The sequence below is a fragment of the Pieris brassicae genome, chromosome 5, assembly GCF_905147105.1.
Source record: "Pieris brassicae chromosome 5, ilPieBrab1.1, whole genome shotgun sequence".
Classification (NCBI taxonomy): Eukaryota; Metazoa; Arthropoda; class Insecta; order Lepidoptera; family Pieridae; genus Pieris; species Pieris brassicae.
Genome location: NC_059669.1, coordinates 2,421,885 through 2,443,573, shown reverse-complemented (window position 1 = coordinate 2,443,573; position 21,689 = coordinate 2,421,885). Strand labels below are relative to the sequence as shown.

At 33.0% G+C, this 21,689-nt stretch overlaps 1 protein-coding gene across 6 annotated transcripts in view; it reads right to left on the bottom strand.

The window, feature by feature from the left end:
- Nucleotides 1–21,689, bottom strand: part of LOC123709210 (tyrosine-protein phosphatase Lar) — a 334,020-nt gene that overhangs the window by 89,121 nt on the left and 223,210 nt on the right. For 5 of the 6 annotated variants that reach the window (XM_045660326.1, XM_045660331.1, XM_045660327.1 and 2 more), the window contains exon 4: nucleotides 1,949–2,065. The exons of the other annotated variant lie outside the window; for it this stretch is intronic. In XM_045660326.1, the coding sequence (XP_045516282.1) occupies nucleotides 1,949–2,065 (117 nt within the window). The remainder of the gene's footprint in view (nucleotides 1–1,948; nucleotides 2,066–21,689) is intronic. 6 annotated transcript variants of the gene reach the window in all.

The window sequence follows — 21,689 nt, the reverse complement described above, 5'->3', positions numbered from 1 at the left end:
AGTGGCTGCGGACGTCGAGAAGTAAAACAACTTCGTTAAACAATTGGGGGTCGTATTTGGCTGGGAATACCGGGAGTCGATTCCACAGTTCAGTAGTTCGCTAATGAGACTAAAAAGGTAAACGCTTGTTAGTTGTCTAGATATATAATAATCCAAAACAGTTATTTTGTCTGATGTTAAGTGCTACCGTTGCTGGATTTTTTAAGAATTGGTACACGCTTTTCTTTAACAAAGAAATCATATTTCTTTGTTAGTTAACGTCTAAAACATATTTATAAGACTAACAGGGACAACCTCGTAATAAAATATTTACGTAAAACGAACGTAAACACCTCTTGACAGAAATGTTCGCATTTGAATCCTTTGAAGGGATTTAAAAATTGTTTGTTTTATTGATACACAATTACTACATATTATAGCCGTTTCATTGTGATGTTTATAATAAATACTCAATGTATTAGAACAAAGCATTAATTCTCACATCACCTATTTTGTTAAACTGAATAGTGAACCAATTCACTATTAATGAGCATAATTTCGAACGGTCGAAGTGGGTCTAGTTAGGGGCCCCTTTAGAAATTATACCAAATTTATTAGTGTCCGATATAAATTGTTTAGGTAAGTGTTCAGTTCTATTCAGAGTCTCATACTTCAATACTAAACGATGCGATAGTGTTTTGTTTCTCCTTGAAAATTAAATTAAAGATTTTTTTTCAATGGACACAATTTTTTTGAACTGTTATTTTAATATAAAATAAAAAAATAAATCAGTGGCACTACAACCTTTTTAGGTCTGGGCCTCAGATTTCCGTATCTGTTTCATCATCATTTTTTAATCGAATAGGCAAGTAGGTGATCAGCCTGACAGACGCCGTCGACTTTTTGGGTCTAAGGCAAGCCGGTTTCCTCACGATATTTTCCTTCACCGTCGGAGCTAATGTTAAATGCGCACATAGAATGAAAATCCATTGGTGCACAGCCGGGGATCGAACCTACGACCTCAGGGATGAGAGTCGTACGTTGAAGCCACTAGGCCAACACTGCACTGTTATTTTAATATACGATGTTATTATAATCAGTTGAAAAAATAATCCGCATTTTCTTTATTGCTGGTTGGTAGATTTGTGCTGACGCACAACAATAGCGTAAACAACAGTAATAAAAAAAACCAATTGGCCAGTTTTTTTTGTCAACGTTAGGTTTAGGCTCCATTAGGCTGAAATGCCTAGTGAACCCCGGGGAGCTGAATCCGTTACGACTCACAATTTTTTTTGGTCCATTCCACTGCTCAGTATTTATTATACGATGCATTTTATATTGTTTTACGACTCATTATTAATTTACTTTACTGCTAAGTTTTAACTGCCAGTTGTTACTAAATATGCATTTTGAAATTTTCAACTTGCCAAAACTATTATACTCGTATAAAACTTTAAACCGGTGCTTTTTTCATTATTTGCAAAATTTATCGAAATAAGATCTATGATATAGCAGGTATATGACACAAATAAAACCCAGGTTCATTTTAACCTAAAACTTAAAAATAAATAATATATAACTCCTTGTCGACCAATTAATATGCGACCCGTTTCTACGCCACGCAATTATTATTATATAAAATATAAAACATAAAAAATTTAGATTCGCTATGAAAGTGTATGTCTAAGCATAACGCCCAGATAACATTATCTGTTTAAACCACAATAACTGTAGTACTTCGTTCCCGGAGATCATATGCCTGCTGTTCATCTGGAAGTCATCATATGCCTCTGCCAAACTAAATAAATTTTAAGTGTATAATTTTTTTTTAAATAAAGCAGCGTATCATAGAACCATTAGTTTTTCAAATACAGATCCTCAATTTTGTTTCAGACTCAAAAGACACAACTTCATAGCTTGTTTCTTGAAAACATTCCTGAAAAATTAAATTAAATTGAAATAAACTTACGTGTTAAATACTGTATAAAAATAATGGAGTTGTTAACAGTCGGTATTCCCACGAGGGGCACTTGAGTCACTATTATTACTGGCGTCGTTGTTGCCACTTCAATCACTTCTTCTTCGTCTATTATTTAACACAATATAAAGCGGTTGTCGTATTTTAAACTTAGTCTAACTAATGCTATACACATTTTATGCATCGATATATAGCGTAAGACACTTTGATACTTGATTTGTTAGTTTGATATGTATGTCACCTTGGTTAAATAGGAAGAATGACTAATTTAATAACGCAACAATCATATATAATACAGTGACTGTAATATTTCTAAATTTTAGTATCTTTTTCTGTTTTAAGATTGACATATGTATCAAATTAAGTACTCAAGAAATCAAGAACTTTACATAAACTGTGTGTGTAAAGTTCTTAATCACAAAACGTACATATATCGATGCAATACTATTAATAATGTCACCCACACAAAATATTAATAACGGCTAAAACTTGAATCTGACGACTGAAATATCATACTTTATTGTAACCGTTAAAATGTATATATTCTCTTTAGACATATACAATATACAGTCAATATTTTCGAAAGCTCAGTCAGAAATATAGCTTTCAGTACCTGCTGTTGAAGAGCTTTAAATTGATCTTTCAATTCGTTCATTAGTGTGTCTATTACGTGTGACGATAGATCTATAAACATATTTCCATTGACGGTCTTCGTGGATGACATTATATAACTTACAGTATTATATACATAAATTAAGTCTAGTATTAATATTTGAATCCATATTAAATGTTTTATCAATTGGCAATATATATTAGATATACATTTATATTAGGTAGTAGGTTGCCAATAGATTTGTTTACAAAAACATTGTAGAACCTGTCAATAAAGCTTATATGGTCTAAATAATTCATTAATAAAACTACTATTGTAATCATAAATAAAATAAACGAAATTGCACCATTTGGAGGATGCTTTTGTCGAAGGAAATGCCGTTAATCGGTAATAGTAATAAAATAGTTAGGGTTAACTTTCTAAAAAAATATTAAATAAATTATAAAAAATAATTTTTTTGATATAACAAGGGGCTAAAGGGCAGGAGGCTCACTTAATGTTTTGATACACACTTTTCTTGAAGAAATCTAAGTCGGTTTGTTCGGAAATACTTCAGTGGGAAGGTCCACATAGTGGTGGTACATAATAAGTTACAGTAAAGGTCTGTTTATTATTGACACATACGAATGAACTCCAATGAACGGTCATTTCTCAGACGTCTTCATTCTCAGATGCAAAAATAAATCATTCTCATTCACATTGTATTGTAAAGCGTTGAATACACGATGCCTTCGATTATTTATTATATGAATCGTTCATCACTGATGCGATAAAAACGGATAATAGGAATCTCACGAAAATGAGAAAACGTATTGTGTAATAAAGAGGTCGGCCATTGTATGTGTGATTCTGAATGCATTCTATATGGTAATCTTGTACGTGAGAATGAACAGCCTACATTTATCATGTTTTAAAATATTTATTTTTTTACACTTCGTCGCATACACAAATAAAATACAATTGACATAATTAAATAAAAAGTTCGAGAGATCTCTTCCAGGTACTTCTTCCAGAGAAGTGTAAATATATATAAGCCATATATGTAGTTATTTGGACAAAACTAATGGAACAAAACAAAGCTATTAAAATATATGTAAACAGTGATCGGGACAATATTACAAAAATATTATAATGTTCTAAATATAGACTTTTTTTATTAAATGTTGATCTTCTTACCGATAAATGCCTGTTAACCTACATATACTTCACCAATAAATGAAAATCAGAATTGGGTTAGCAAGTATTAAAATTTAAACTTCTTGGAAACCTATTTATAGAGAAGATGGCTGATAATTGATAGGCTGTGTTTTTTGATACAATAACATATATATAAATATATATATTTAAATAGCCGTGATTTTAAAGTTAATGTCTACCTGATGTATGTGACAAATATTATATGTATATGTTAGACAAAATAAAAAATGTATAGTGTTGGGCCAAGGTACACTTTATTTGCAAGATTAAATGAACATGAATACTATAAGTAACACTTATCTAACTTATGCTAACTATTTGTATTTTAATGACCTTTAAAATAAATTAAGACATGCCTTTAACTTGAATGTTCACATAAATAACTTCTAAGATGAAATCGTATTTACGTTTTGTTTTACCTTAAACGTCACAAAGAGCAAAAATATATATCGTTTAAGAAATTACAAGATCAGTTAGACACCAAAGTATTATGACAACGACGAAAGTATCATACATTACGCAATACAAACGAGAGAGAGGTTCACAATGGATTGTAATTTGCACATTGGTAGTGGCCGTGAAATCAGGGGATCGTGGGAAAGAAACCTTAAAGGCCTATTCTGTACGGGTGTGTTACGTTTATTTATATTCGAAATAACACGAGTGTGATAAGGACAAACACTGTTTTAAGCGAATGTTTACAAATGTATAGGTTTAATGGCAAAGTTCCAATTGTATTTTTATGACCATAATCTATACGATATACATATTTGTGTACCTCCTTTTAGGTTCCATAAAAATCTGTTGGAGCCGAAGTTCGAAGATCAGCATTAAGAATCGAGCGAATCAGAAATTCTGAGGCAAAATTATCGTTTAGTACCGCAAGGCAACTTCTATATTGACAGAATCATACCAGAATACTGCTGTAACCTGGCCGAGTGAATCCAGCCCTTATTTTTGCATTGAGCGTAAGCTATTAAAAAAATTTAATACAACAGCGGAAAATTTTTCTCCCCATTCTAAGGACACGAAGGCCACTAATGAATGACGGTAGCTGTAAACAAAAAGCTTTAAAAATAAACAAGGGACGAACAAAGCCGCGGAAACAATGCGGTCGACTCAAAGAGATCTCTGTGATCTGGTGTGAAAAAAATACAAGTGAAATATTGCCGGCAAAGGCGTACAATAGAAATGCGTTCGTCTTGAAAAACATGCGTTAGTTTTACGACGTCAGAGCTGACCAACAAGCCAACTTTGGAGGTTGTTTACTACACCGAGGACAAAGCTATATGCCAGTAAAGACCGTCATACAACACGGAACACAGACCGCGTTATTTGTATATGAACATTATAAAAAAAACTCTTGGTCATGTGGACAAACGCTTGATGCAGTCAATAGCAGGCAGATTCAGTTCGATAAATAACGAATCTGGGCTTGTTTGAAGTCCCGTCTCACCAAGCTTAAAGCATGTTTTGGTTTCGACAACTTTTGTCAAACATTTTTTTTAAATTGATGTGCTACGATATTTGCGAAACCACAAAGACGATAGGAGAAGAATCTGTATAGCGAAAGGATTTTTTAATCTTAATAGGTTCAAAGGTAAACCTCAATAACATCCTAGCCATGAATATGAATTCTACTCGAAACAAAAAGCTCCCAAAAACTTTTTAATGTCACCCACGAACGACAATGTATATAATGCAACAACCAAAAATACTTTGCAAAAACGGTCAAACGAAAAGGAGAAAAAAATACCCTTTTGTGCTAATAGTTCGAGTATAACTTGTTTCTCTATTTTGCACAATGCGCAGTGAAACAGAACAACAGACCGACGGAATAGTTAAGTATCGAACCTTTTGCAAATATTTTTCCAATATTTAATTATCTTAAATTTGAATGGTGGCCATAAAACTAACGACATCCTTATTCAGAAGCTAATTGCACTATTTCAATTGTAGTCGTGTCTCTTTTTATTTACAACGTTAACATAATGAGACAGAAAGAGACGAAACAGTCATTTAACTAGAGTGCAATTAGATAGATTTTAATGTACATTTTCAGATTACAAAATAGCGATTGATTGACGTCCGAGCTACCGACACGAGAGTTTAATACAATAGCGTGATAAATCTGCAAACGTTGTTTTGCCATATAATCATTACAGTACAAATATCGCTATTACACAATGGTTACGCGTCCTCTGAAAGGTGAGGGTTGTATGTATTCTTATTACATCATAAAACCCAATTATCACTTGGCCATTGGTCTATACCGATTATCACTTAGGAATAAAAATAGTATACCTATTCTCAGACCAACCGAAAAAACACATTACAAAAGCCGGTGAATCTATTTCGGGCACTGTATAGAACTTCTAACTTAAGACACATTCATAATGAAAACTGTTTGATTTTTATCGATTAACTGAATGCTTGTGTATTGTATTCTTATACAATAAGTATTGAGCAGCGAACATTGGCATTAATGCATCGCCGTAACATAAAATCCTTATAAAATTTCTTTATATCGAAAACAAAAACACAATTTGTTTCGCGTACATTCAATAAAAATGTAAAAGTAGCAAAAAAAACGAATTGTAGTCCCATTAAAATTGAATGACCGAGTCGCTTACTGCCATCAATACGTCACGGAACAATGCGTATTCGTACGAAATTACGACAAAGTATCGTTTCTATCGGCCAATGGATAAAATTTATTGGCACACATTGATATAACTTATCAATTATAACGAGTATATATTTATTTGTATTTTTTATTTACTTATTTTAGAGATAAATATAATCTAAATCATGATATATTATGAAAAGCACTGTGGTTTGGCACAATGGCATTTTTTAGGATTTGGTCAGGTTATACAAGGCTTGCTTAACATGCTTGGAAGCAGACGATGTAGAGAATGGATACGTCAAAAGTAAAAAACCTTAACGTATGTATACGAACCTATAGTATACGAAAAACAAAAGTTTCAAAATTTCAAGTGGATAAAGCGAGAGAGGTATGTCAGAAACGTACATCCGTGGTCTCTGCCCAAGCCCTTCGGGAAATTACGTGATAGACAGCTATCAATTATTATTACTGACTACTTTATTTTATAACTTTAACCTGTCGAAGCTATTTAACTTCTTGACAGCACGGGCCTAGTGAGAAGATTGAAAGGTTAAAACATTCGAATTTGTGAATTAGTGTACATTTTAGTCTTAAGTGCTAAACAGTGATAAGTGGAACTATAACAGTGTCTTCCTTAATAGAGACTGTAAGAAGTGTTATTGGACACTTTCTTGTATTAAATCCTTATTAAGTAAATTATGTTAGACTTCAATTACTTAGTAGTTTTAAATTAGGCTAGATGTTAAATGATGTACAAAAAAAACTTTGACCTGTATGTATGTGATCATATTAATATTGGAAAAGATTTGAATATTAATTTCTTAATTTCGCTTATATATGTTTGTCCACAAATTTATCAGAAACTCGGCAACCAGACTTCTGTACTTCACCGGCCGAAACAATGACATATTGTAATTAATTTTCTTAGTCGAAATCTCTCTTGAGCGCCGTCAAACATATAAAACTTCACACAGTAGAAATGTTTTTACAGCTCATTCTAGACTACTGGCCTTAGTGTCGGGAGTCGAAACAACTACTTTAAAAGCTCCATTAATTAATACACACGTTGAAATAAGTTCATCCACGGAGGTTACAGGACTGGTAAACATTTGTATAATTTCAATAATAAGTTTATAAGTCAATCGGTAAAAGCCACAGAGCCGATAAGGGAACGTATTCTATTAGGTTATTTGGTTTTGTACCAAAGAATGGTTCGGTGGCCGTCGATACACAATCTTATACTAGAATAATAAGTCTTGAGTACATACCTCGTCACAATATTCTCTTACCAGGAAGAAAGGCACACAATATTATCAGCCGTAAGGATTTGGAGAAATTCTATTTGTTTGGGAACAAAGAGAGGTTAGACTGATGCTAATACCTTGCCTCACGATAGTTCTCAAAAACGCACTAAACACTCACTATAAAATTCTAAATGGTGGACGTAACTATTATCAATTATAATTAACAAAAAGTATATATCAAAATAAAAATGTGTCTAACGTAACCCGAGTAAATCTCAACAATGACTCAACTAATAAATGTGACGATGGGCCGAGAAAAAATATTTGGGATCACCCTCATCAAAAATTATTAAATTGAAATTATGTATTTCGAACAGGTTTAATATGTTTTTATTATGACTTATTTGCACTGTATGAGTAATTAATATGAAAAAAAATAATATGTTATTTTTATACAACAGGCGTCAAACGAGCATAAGGTTTACCTGCTGTTAAGTAATACGCCGTCCATGGTCTTTCTCAATGCCCGACTCGCGAATGCGTTGCTGGCCTTTTAAGAATTGGTACGTTCTTTTCTTGAAACTACGTCGAGGTGATACGGGTGGATTTTCATGTTATGCCTCGAAGTCCATAAATATGCTTTTAATTTAAAATTATATTTTTTTTAATCATTTATAAATCTAGTCTAGTTGCTTCAAACAAACTGAAGTTCTTATATCTTTTCATTTCATATAATTGGACAGAGACAAAATACTACTTTCATGAAAGAGAACAATTATACTTTATTTTGTATGCATAAGGTAAATCACCATCTTTGTGAGAGACTTAAGCCTATAATAGGACTATAGAAGTCCTGAGGTAAATGAAGCCTTCCATCGCGACTAGAAAATTTACAAAGGGGTGACATAATACTATGAATAAACTAAAGTAACAAACAAAAGAGAACTAAGACTGTATGTCTTAAGTGTAATTTTAAAACCAACCAACCTAAAAAGAAATAGGTATGAGCTGGGAACCCTGACACAGGTATTGTTTTACTTAAAGGGTTTCCAAATCTCATACATTATAATGTTGTTGTCAAAAAAATATCTTTTTTATTTGTTTTTAATACGGAATCTACGAATTGCATTGTAAAACTGAATATGGGGTAAGTAATAATTTCCCACTCTTGAATAAACTTTCATACCCTATTTCCTTTTTACATACATCACGAAATCGCAACCTCAGGCTATTTGAGCTAGTGCTATTTTATAAGCTATAAACAACATGGGTCGTTATGGCAACCACAGTAAAGCTTTACGTTCGCCTTCATAATGACATTTCGATTCTCAAGAAAATATGTTACTAATACATTATTAATCATGTACACTAATTGAATGTGTTAAAATATGAAATTAATTATAATATATTACATTAATAAACCCTCATAAGAATGGCAACATAACAAAAACGTTAGAGCCATAGAAAACAAGTAAAAAGTATTCTATAAAAAGAGGTTACGTTTGCCTACCGCCACCTGCGGCAAAATTTGAAAATCGAATTGTTCCAGGTGCCAAAACGGAAGTTTGAATTCTCGTCCGTCTTTTGTCGATCATTGCAGGAAATTGAGACGGGGTATACGGGTCTAGTCCGTGGTTAATGGCCCCTGAGGAAGGCTCTATTAGTTTCATACGATGCTGTGGATTTATGGGGCAATCTTTGAACGAATTCTTTTGTATCCGTAAGACGGATACCGGGGTGTTTCCGAATTTTTTCCTTGCCACGGAGATAGGAATTAACTTGTCTGAAGCCATCTTCAGATAATAGTGCATTCACTATGGATTCAAATATTTATAAATACATCTTATTAATACCATTTATATAACTAGAATCGAACTGACGATAAAACGAATTGTTTACATACTAATTATACTCATATAAGCGAGAAAATACTTATAGCTATTGCGTGTATAATTCAGTACTAGGTCGTATGAGACAAATAAACTGAAACACAGAGCACCTATTAACAACTTTTAATTATCCTCGTATGCCTTACTGCGCGTATGGAGATAAATTTCAATTAAGGCTATTGGTTACGCAACCAAAAGGCATATAACCTACTGTTCTCGAGTCCAATTTTTGGCAAATAATTGTTCGATAGATAATAGACAGATCTGAATTATTAACCTTTAGTTAACCCAGAATTGTGTCGAAAAAACATTCTTAAATGCATTTGTTTCCTGTTGTTATTTCCATTCAAATAAAATCTTTCATATTTTTTGTCATAAATCTATCCTTCTTGTTAAACGTATCCAGACGATATAGCGAGCTTTAACGAAAAAGCATACACACATATCACGTGAGAATAACTCACATATTCTATATAAAATACTCGAAACACAACAACCGTAAACAACAACCATCCTTGGAAGACCCCTTGAAAGGGAGTATAATCTTACGGTGACGATGAGAATACATCGACATAAATTTTGTTGTACGTAAAAAAAAAAACTTTAGATAAAGTCAAATTCTATATAAATGTTAATAGAACATTAATGTTTAAGCTGTATCTTTTACATAAGAATAATAAGAAGAAGATCAGTAAAAGCATTAGGATAACTGTCAAATAAATACGCTTTTGAATTTAGGTATCAGTGAAGCTTAATTTTATATTTACAACATTTTTTCATGCCCGAGGCTTTCTATCCAGTTCAAAAACCTTTCTATACTGCCAATTAGTTAATACCTGCCAACTGCAACGTACCGAATTATATCACAGCTTCATCGTATTGTATTGTACTAGAATTCGAAATCAGTAGTTTGATCTACTAAAGTTGCATTGTAACACTTGCTATATACGTCAGCTTCGTGTTCAAGTGAAGTTGCTTTCAGTTCTCGAATCTTGACTCGACTGTAAAAACGTTTATAATGCTTCCCGTTGCATTTGATACGGTTTGTTTATAATCACTGTAAAGAGCATTTTTATTTTCGAGATTAGTGTTTAAAACAACTATACATCACCCAGACAGTGAGAAAGACTTCATTATTTAAGTACATTGACTTTCCAGTTCGAACAACGACACTTAGAACCAAAAATACATTTATTCCTCTTATTCTGAAGTGCTGATGGGAAGAAAATAATTACACTGTAAACTCAGGGTATTAAACGCCTCCTTCCTCATGCACATATATATACAAATCAAGGTAGAAACGCCTTTCTTCAAATTATATATTAAAATCATTGTCGTAAAAGTTCACAAAATCGAAGTATAAGCTTAGGATACTTTACGGTAGTACCTTTTTCATTCTTATTCATCAAGTCCACCGGCATGACCGTCTAAACATAAACCAACGGACTGAACAATGGCTACCCAATAGGGTGCTATAACGAAAAGTAATAACTTGAATAAGCTGGATTTACTTCAGTTCATTATCCAATTTAGATTTACGGTGCTCGCCTGAGTCGAGTTACAATTATCCTTCCATTTTAAAACCTCAATACGTTTCATTTCACTTTACGTGCAAAGAAGCGAGAGTTCATTTTATATTGGTCGTTTTTTTTTGTCACCGCCCGAGGAAGGGGGTTGATTTCGCCAATTACGGGAGCCGAGCGATGAGCCCTGTCTTTGGGTATTACCATGCATATTGCATGAGAGGCAATAAGGTGTCAAACTTGGAAGCCAGTGGAAAAATAAGTGAAGTATAGGCGTACGTTCGAAGACATCTCCGCAAATATGAATTTGATGGAATATTAAGAGATTCCGAATTGCTTTTTCGCTTAAAATACAAACTTTGTGTATGGCTGGGACGTTTAAGATGACATGAATTATGAGCCGACAGTGTTTTATTACATGAAGAGTAATGTTTTATGATGCTTTGTTTTTCCAACCCTCATTGATGTTCAGATATTTCTTTATCTTTAGAATTATACATACATATATTTTTGTTTGTTGTATTTAAAATGCCAGTGGCATTAAATAATTTATTTTATATAGGTTAAAGTCGGCCCTCGAAAGATAATTAACAAAGGAGAATGTACACGGCCACCGATGTTTGAATTAAAAAAAAAAATGTTTTGTTCTAAAAAACAAAAGAATATCCTCTATAATAAAACATGTTCGAATTTTGAAGTATAATATTTTAATCTTGTCTTGTACAAAAACAAAGGAATGTCTACTAGAAAGAAACTTCACAAAATATGAATAAAACGCGATACCCCGAGTTCATTATCCAAGTTCGCTTACGTAACATTTTATAGGGGTTATGTACTTAGCTGATGAGTACATTATGTGCAAAGCCACCTGATGCCTTAAAGGTGTTTGCTCGCTCAAGAGAATCTAATTACGCTATACCGTGTGGGTACCATAAATCATACTTCATCATTTATCGTACACTTTATCTTAATAAAACAATAATTTTATAGAATTTTTTTCTTAGAATTCTCTACGGATGCGAATCGTAATGATGTATTGACAAATAATTTAGCTTTTGGTATATTCGTTGCTGATTATATATTTTACGTATTATTTGTATCATAATGATTACTAGGTATCCGAGATATGTATGCTGTATGATTATGTGTGATTTCTATTCTATGTATAACTGTAACCAATTAAAATATTAGATACATTTCTAATATCATATTTAAAACCCTTTTCCTAGGTTACATGAATCCGTTTCGTACTCGGGAGATATGTTCACAGCCATAATGTAACTGTTTTAGCGGCATGTTTAAGAATATTTAATAACAATGGCATATATAGGTCACAACTCATAACCTACCGAAAACACCAAAACATATATTTAAGTACACTTCTAGAATAATACTTATTATATTTGAATCGGGTCACTGCTTGACACGATTAAAAATCCGCTAATAATTCAAATCCGTAAAAGCTATTGAAAAAGAGTTAAAAAGCTCATGGAGTCAACCCCAATTAATATTCAGCGGGCAGCGGCCGCGTCTAATGAAATTACCACAACAAAGCGCCGTCAGCGCTGCGCTGGATTGTTTCGTTAATATAAACATCGAATGCGATAAAATTCCGTAAGAACACCGGAGACTATGAAAATTTACATAGAAGTAACCCACCTAGCGCTTTTTTATTTCCTTTAGCTAGACGATGTGGAGAGAAAATTATTCTCTCATGTATTTAAAATAAATACCGGAAGTTGCTCTTTGGACTATGCAAATTAAGAAATTGCTTATTATGTAATGTTATAAGGTTGTATAAAATTCATACAAGACCTAGACTGGGTAATGCAAATACAATTTCTTTTCCATCCTGACAAAACCTATTGTTTAAGTATTCTTTGTATTATTATATGTTCTACTAAGTATTATGACCAGCGCTGTGGAACAGTCAACTCTTCAGCATAATGCTGAGCCAGGACCATTGACAACCACATCACACGCATTACACACTTAAAACGTACCAAGCTTGTCCTTTAAAAGAAACAAAATTTTTATTTTTCATTTTATATATAAAGTTTTTTATTCTATTCTATCCATATTTAAAACCGCATGTAACACAAACATACTTGTATTCTCATGCAGAAAACATACAGAGCCCCTAAAATAAACGAGAAATCCGGCCAACCTCATTCCAAATTGGGACACATATCTGTTTTATCTGTGTCTTCCGAAAATAAGTTATAATTCGGAAACTATGCCACATAAACCTCGGCACCCGTAGCTCCATCACCTTGTCCCCTAATATAAGCGTGTCTCACAAAACGGTAATTTTTCGAACGCTTTTAATATCGGCCTCGGCTATAATAACGAGGGCATCCGAGCCTTGGCCGAATTAAAACCCTAAGATAATTTACTTGCGAAATTTATTCTGTGCGTTATTGCCGTCCCTAGTGATATTTAGGCCTGATTGGTCTTGATATTGTTTCATTATGCGCCCGCAGGTTCTAACTGTATTAGACGAAATCCTTTTGAATTGCTAAAACATGCTATAGAATTAAGTGGCGATATCTACCCACGTTTAGGCTTTTTATATTGCTATGAGTACGTTACCCATGTAACCTTTGTATGTATTAAACATGTACTGTAGTATATTCTAAAATGGCTAAAGATGCCATGACACGTTTAGCCAACATCTGGAAGAAAAGAGGAATCGGTATCAAAACCAAAATAAGACTATCTTCCTGTATAGAGTAGAAACGTGGACTATCCTGACTCGAGAAAGAGATGTGGTGCTGGAGGCGAATGCTAAGAATACCGTGGACTGCGAAACACACCAATACATCGATCCTGACTTAACTTTTTTTTTTAAACAAACAAACGGCAAACGGGCAGGAGGCTCAACTGATGTTAAGTGATACCGCCGCCCATGGACAATCTCAATGCCGAAGGGCTCGCGAGTGCGTTGCCGGCCTTTTAAGAATTGGTACGCTCTTTTCTTGAAGGACCCTAAGTCGAATTGGTTCGGAAATACCTCAGTTGGCAGCTGGAAGTCCGCATACAGTCTCGCCTATCTACCACATACCTGGCTGATATCTTATTTCAGCCATACAATGCGCAGAGGGGATGAGGTCCTGGTTGGTAATATAGACGGCAAAAGATCGCGTGAGACCGTGAGACGGCAAAAGAACCAACCAGATGGACCGATGATGTGAAAGACTCATCGTCCACAAAACTACAGGCCCTGGTCAGAAACCGGTTGGTACTGACCACGACGCTAAGACCTGAGCTACCGACTGAAGAGGGATAGAAAAATTCTATTTTGAAAGATCCTCCCTAAGTTTCCAAGCTTAAAGCTAGTGGTTAACGTAGCGTTCTCTAACTTATGCATTTCAAAATTGTAGATATCGAGAATTGTGTGTTATGATATTGCGGGATACTCGATTGTGAGGAAGTTCACGGAACTGGTTTTCAGTAAAGTTTCATGTTGCTATGTATCTGATAATGATGATGATGTCCTTATTTTAACACATGTGATGTTTGAGAGCAAAAATGAAACAACCTGTTTATTGAAACTATATCAAAATTATAAATTCTACATCAAAAACATGCCGCGAAAGAAGTCGCAAAACGAGTTCCAGTTAAAAAAAAATAAACCCCATAGTCCTCTTGTGGCGTGACAAAAAGCGAAATCGTAAATAGAATCGTAAAACCGGTTCTCCGAAAATGAAAAACCCTTTTCAGTTAGCCCATAAATAAAAACCGGTATCCAGAGCGAGGCCTAATGAGATTGTGAATTGAAACCATTGCTTCAGTAACCATTTGTATTCAAACTTAAGACCGGCCGCGTTTTAATTTACTTACTCGAATTAAAAGTGCGCGTGATTCGAATTGAATATTTGAATTTCTTTTATCGTTGATTGAAGATGTTGAGATCCCTCTCCAATCTAATTGTGTATTCAACTCGCTAAGACGTTCCCGCTGCCCGATCCGAAACAGTTCCAAAGCATATTTTTCAAATTGACTTAGGAACGATGGCAAAACTTAAACATTGAATTTGAAAGCTATTTTTTTTGATGTAGTTAAAGTATAAAACTACTCTATACGTATCTACAGCTTATCTGCTACTGTTTATGCTTTTTTTAATGTAAATGCAAACTGGCAGGAGATTCACTTGATGTTAAGTGATATGGACCCCATGGACAATCACATTGGTAGAGGGCTCGCAGGCGCGTTGCCAACCTTTTGAGAATTGGTACGGTCTTGAACACTATTAAAAATACATATTTCAATTCATAAGTTTCAATTCCGATTTAGTTTTCTTTTCTGTTTGCTAGTTTATAATTTTTATGTTCTAATATAATTGACGTGTTTATGTGTAAAATATAAGTCATATTTCGTGGTATATTATGTTGTTTAGGACTTATAAATAACTTCTACAATTGAGTAGACAAATCGAATTCTAGATTTAATTATATATTCAATTTTGCATTCCCTTACTAGTCTAACATGATATTGCCAGAGATTCTGCGTCAGAATACAACTCAATATAACCCGTCAAATTACCGCAGTATATTTATACGTTCTTTCCATTTAACCCGATTTAAGCTCGGTGCTCTGACTGCTAACTATTGACAGTATCTGCACGACTACTTCACTGGTAACACCGAACACTATATTATCCACAAATAGCTACCGTAATTAACTTAGATTTGGAAGCGCAATACAGACAAAAGTTCTACTATTTGTTTGGTATATTTTTTTATTACTATGTAATTCTTTAGCTTGTTTCACCTAATTAATTTTTTAAGTTTGTTTTTTGTTTCGTGTGTGAAAAATGTATTGGTTATACAAAAATTCAAAATCATTTATTCGTATAGGTAACAATGTACACTTATGAACGTCAAAAACAGAATTACATTTACGGCCAATTCTCAAATCAAGGACGCAGAACGGAAGAGAAGAGCTGAAAGAGAAAATAAACTCTCCGCCACTCTTTTTAATCGCCATATTTTTGTTTTACAATATTTTATACGTTCCTGTTAATTTATGGTCATATTTTAGGACAGGACTGTGTCCAGTGATTTTTTTTGTAAATAAATAAATTAACAAAGGCGAATTTGATAAGGCCACGCTTAAATAGCCTACTTTACATGCCACCTTCGTCAATGTACGACCTAAGACCCACATCCGAGCAACATATTCAAGGTGATTGATTATAGAAATATTCTAAAGAATAATTTCCTTTCACCCCTAAAATAATAATAACCAATGTACAGTTATAAATATTACTTATTTGACTTTTCCTCTCAAGCGAAGTTAATCGATTCTCAGGCTTAGTATTTATTATTTATTAAATTATAAGTGGTCATAAAAATATCAGTAAGACACATTTTTTTCTCCATATACTTTTAAAATGCCTTTAAATCATTTTAATTTAAAGAACTAGCAACAACGCCCGCTAGCAACATATTCCTATACAGAACTAGCCAAGTTCAAGACATTCCTAATTTAATTTAACTCGATTGCATAGCTGTCTAAAAAACAGTAAATTATACAGCCTTAATGAAGTATGTTCTTCACGCTTCGGTCGCTTCCTTTACAACTTTCTCGTCTTACATTTTAAATATTTGCGAAACCGATTTCGGGATTATATTAGCTTTGCATATTTTAATTATTCCTTAATTAAAACAACATTTCGAGGGCTAATAAGTTCGCGGTTGAGGTATAACTAATGTTGTTTTAATTCGATTTCATTCACCAGCTTTTGTAATACACCTTTATAGATTTTGACTGTGTGTGATTTCTACATATATCACATCCTAATATATGGAAAAGTACTGGATGGTTTACACCAATAGCTCGCGTGATTTCAGAGGAAGCTTAAGGTGTATAATTCATTATAGTTTTATACAAATTCGATGGTCGATAATTAAATAAGTCGTAAATTTTTTTGCTAATATGTAACCTTGTAAATTGGTGGGCTAGTTAACAATGATTATTTAATATTCAGTGTTTAATTTGCAGTTCACTTATTAGCAAAATTACACTTGTACAGTCTGACAAGTCATTTAAAAGTAACTCCACTGTACAAAGCAACTCGAAGCTCGTCTTCGGGTTACATTAATTAAAATGGTTTAACTAAAATAAAATAACTATTAACCAAACACCATTAAAATTACAGTCAACAATTAATAGCGATAATTTCAGGGATTTCAAGTGAAAAACGATCTAATAAAATTATGGTGGAATTAGTGCGGAAAGATTTACATTCTTGGAATTCGTGGAATTATGTGTCAAGGATCTCAAGAAAGGGGACAATTCATTTAGGAATGGAATGTTAAGTAAAAAGGGATTCATGCCGTCTCAATGAAATGAATTTAAACAGATTTTTATGCAAAGTATCTTTATTTCCTTGTCTCGTAGGCGGTTGAGCGATCGTTTAATACATTTAAATTTAGTATTAAGTATACTAATGCTTGTCGAAGTAAAATATGATTAATAACTTTTGTAAGTCAAATATTAGTTGAGCTGAAAAGTTCGATCGATTGCGCTACAAGTATTATATTAATATTTAATTTTAATTCGCCTTCAAAAGACAAGTGTGCAAATTTGACAACTTTCGTAATATTAGTTTGTGAGTATATTAAGCGAGCTTTTGTTTGTTTAAAAAAATGCTGCAAGTATATTTACGAGTATCAATATCATCACGCAGTTCAAAAGCTCGACACTGAAATTGGGATCGCAATATTAATGTAGATTTAGCTAAGGACTGCCAATAGCTCTTCGTACTAATTCACCAACACCAACCAATTTTGTTTATACGAGTCGCAAAGTATTTAAAACTAAATAAACGAAGCCTATCGTTCTTATTTTAAATTTAGGTCAGAGACTATCGACAAAACTTTTATGAACTTAATAATTAGTCCAATAGAATTCAAAGAGGCATATTTATTAAGTTGGGTTTAAATCATTTATACATTTGCACGTGCATCAAAGCAATTTCGTGAAAGTTAAGTGTTTCATGGAATTCCAGAAAAACCAATACGTAAAATGATCTACAGTACATATATAAAATTCAATAACTATAGAAGTAATATGACCCGAAATTGACCGCGTATATCAGGGAGGAACACGCTCACGTACCTGCCTAACAAAAACATTATCAAGTCTGAAAATAGAACTCACTAATACCTCAAAAAATCAACTGATTCCACCTACATCCAGACTAAAATTACATCAATCGGGGCCATTGAACTCCTCAATAAAAATATAGATTAAATTACCGGAAAATTTGAAGAATGAAATCACTGGAGGTTTATAAAATTGTCAAACGAATTATTATATAAGAAATGTTATTACAGCGTTACATAGTATCTGACTGATAGACTTTAATTTCTTTATCAAAGTTAAGTTTATTAATAATGTTAAGTACATTCCATACTCAATTTCGCAACGTGAAGCCAAAGCAAATATAATAATAAATTATGTATCTACAAGATTAAAAATGTATGAGAATAAAATAATTTATAATAAAGCGTGCTCACAACATTGCATTATAACATGTAAAGTATGAACACAAAGAATGCAATAAAGATTTGACTTTGACTTTAGATATAGAAGTCTGAAACTAATACCAGCACCTGGTCCTTCTTTAAATATACTACTGACGCCTATAACTGACCGTACACCAAATCTAGACTAAATCAAAATTTATTGAATACTTTAATATTAAGAAAACACTTTTTAAATAGATTGAAGCTATGTATTATTATTATAAACTTATAATTATTTACATAATTTTAAATTTAATTTTTTTCCCGACGTTTCGCGTGCTTTACAGCGTGCGTGTGGTCACGGTGACAAAAAAAAGTTTAAAAAGTGTTTTCTTAATGTGTAAAAGCTATGTTAACAAAACATAATACTATACTTTAATATTCAATGAATACGAACAGACCTACGTGAAAAACCTTACGGCGTTGTTCCTATGGAAATATTTACACCACTTTAATACACTTCGCCATTATAGATTAGTTTGAGTATTTACTCAAGTTTTCTCTTTATTCGCGTTATAAAAGGCCTTCGATCAAGTTTTTTGCAAACTTTTAATGTGTATAAAAGCCTCCGGACCCTCGGGAATATGGGAGGAAATATTTCATCTTCTTTAGAAAAGTTAGTTGTTTGCTTAGAACATTTAGATTATAGAAATTTTAAATATATTAAAACTTTAGGTTTATAATCTTGAAATAGTTCAAACTACAGAACTTATCATTTAAATAAATTTATTTGTTTCACATTTATTGATGAATATTTTTACGAAAAGCAACTACTTATCGCAATCGATGCTCTATAGCAGAAATAGTAAATATTAGTTTTTTATTTGTGGAAGAATACCTAGAAACTAGTAAAATATATTGAAACGACAAATAGTTACTGTATGTAATATTATATAAAAGGATCTAAAGACAAATGCCGAGGTGTTGTCGAGGAAAAAGGTATTTTCTTTAAGATATTAACGTAGTCTCGTTGTGACTAATGCGGCTTTTTTTACAATTATAGATTTTGTTGGAATAGTGATTTAATGATAACGACATTCTGAAAGCATAAAAGACAGTTTTGTGCAAGACAAAGAGAAGCAACTACGGCTTTACGATTTAATTAAACTCAAAATAGGAGTCCGGCCCGCCGCAAAATTCTACCACGTCGTTTAGAACAAAATCTATTTGGCTAAGAAAAAGTTTAACACATTCTACTTTTAGGAGCGAACGAAAATGTGATCTCATAGTTTTGTAAAATACTTAACAGGGTCTATAAGTGTGTAATATTTTTTTCATTTCATAACGCTTACAATTATTTAATAAAAACTAAATACAGAGCCAACAATCGAGTTCTTATACAATAAGACATGTATATGAATATTATGACAATCAACATATCAACGCTAATGATAGAACCGAAAAGCTTTCGATAAAGTTAAATAAAATCATTTTCATTCCGTAAAACGTCAACAAAAGCCACTCTTTATAAATGGCTCAATAGAGGTTTTTCTTAAAAAATTCCAATAACAATCTTCGGAACATTAATGCCAATGTTATCTCAATAAACCGATACCAATTTAAAATCTCGGCACCCTTCAGCCAGGATTGTAAATCTCAATACAGATTATAGATTTAATTTGAAATGAGAGGAGAAAGATTGGGAGGGAAAGGAGAGGTATATAGGGCTGTCAAATATAGCTGAACTCAGGTGTATATGGATTAGTTCGAGGATTATTTAGGTAATGATACATACTGAACTGAACTTCGACAATAAACTGAATTAGTCTGTTTAACAAAAGCTCTTCATAGAGCGTGAGTCATGTCATAAATAGACAAATTCAGAGGGATTTAATGTACCGTGATGATTTATTTATTTGTTTACCGCGTCAATGATATTACTGTTAAAAGATTTTATTTTTTTAATCAACTGTTGTGTTTTGCCATTCGCCGCTTTGTTTCACATACCTATGACTCATATATTTATTTTACAATATATATATATAAAGGAAGAATTTCGTATATATACGAAATTTTACTAAACATAAAGCTTTATACAAGGAGCTTGTCTAACGTTTCGTTCATGGCAACTACTTATATATTATAAACGCCCTCGAGAGAAGCCATAAATAAACCCGTATACCTGTTGAGAGTTCCATGATTTATTAAGGGGTATTTTGACAACCCTAAACGAGGCCTGTACGTTTGTTGCTTTTATCCATCGGCCATTGTCGACGTTGCGCTTAGCTAAATTAAAGGTAAACTAATTCTCGAAATGGGAGACGAGTCGCAGAGAGCAGGTTTCACGATTAATTAATACAATTTCTTTGAATATTGGTATTGGAAGACCTCCCCGTATGAATGGGCTACCAAAATCTTAGCCACAGCAATTATGCTATATTCAATAAGATAGCATAATAAAATACATTGTGCTAGTATCTAAGAAACAAATGCTCCAACAGAGGTTTATTTATTTAGTTGGCCTAGTGGCTTCACCGTGCGACTCTCATCCCTGAGGTCGTAGGTCTGTTCTCATCCCCGACACCAATGGATTTTCTTTCTATATGCGCATTTAACATTAGCTCAAACGGTCAAGGAAACCATCGCGATGAAACCGGCATGCCTTAGACCCGAAAAGTCAACGGCGTGCATCAGGCACAGACGGCTGATCACCTACTTGCCTATTCGATTAACAAATGATCATGAAACAAATACAGAAATCTGATGCCCAGACCTAAAAAAGTTGTAGCGCCATTTATTTATTTTATTTTATTATTCCTACAACTAACAAAAGTTATATACAAAAAATAAACAATTACACTATACATCTTATGTATTTCATCTTTATCAATATAAGATTTTCTTTTACATAATATATCAAATAAAAACCAAAGGTCGGACCACGTTACTGATAACTATCCAGCTAATATTAATCGATTAGAAACTTCAACAAGTAATTTTCACCCAATACAATATAAATATAAATGTTAAATACGAATTATCTCCATGAAATATTAGCTATTCTGTAAACTTCTGAAGTTTGTAGTAGTAACCTGCGTGGTATATGAGTGTAATATGTTAGTGTAATCTTAACCTCATTTGCATTAAGCTTAGAGTGTAACC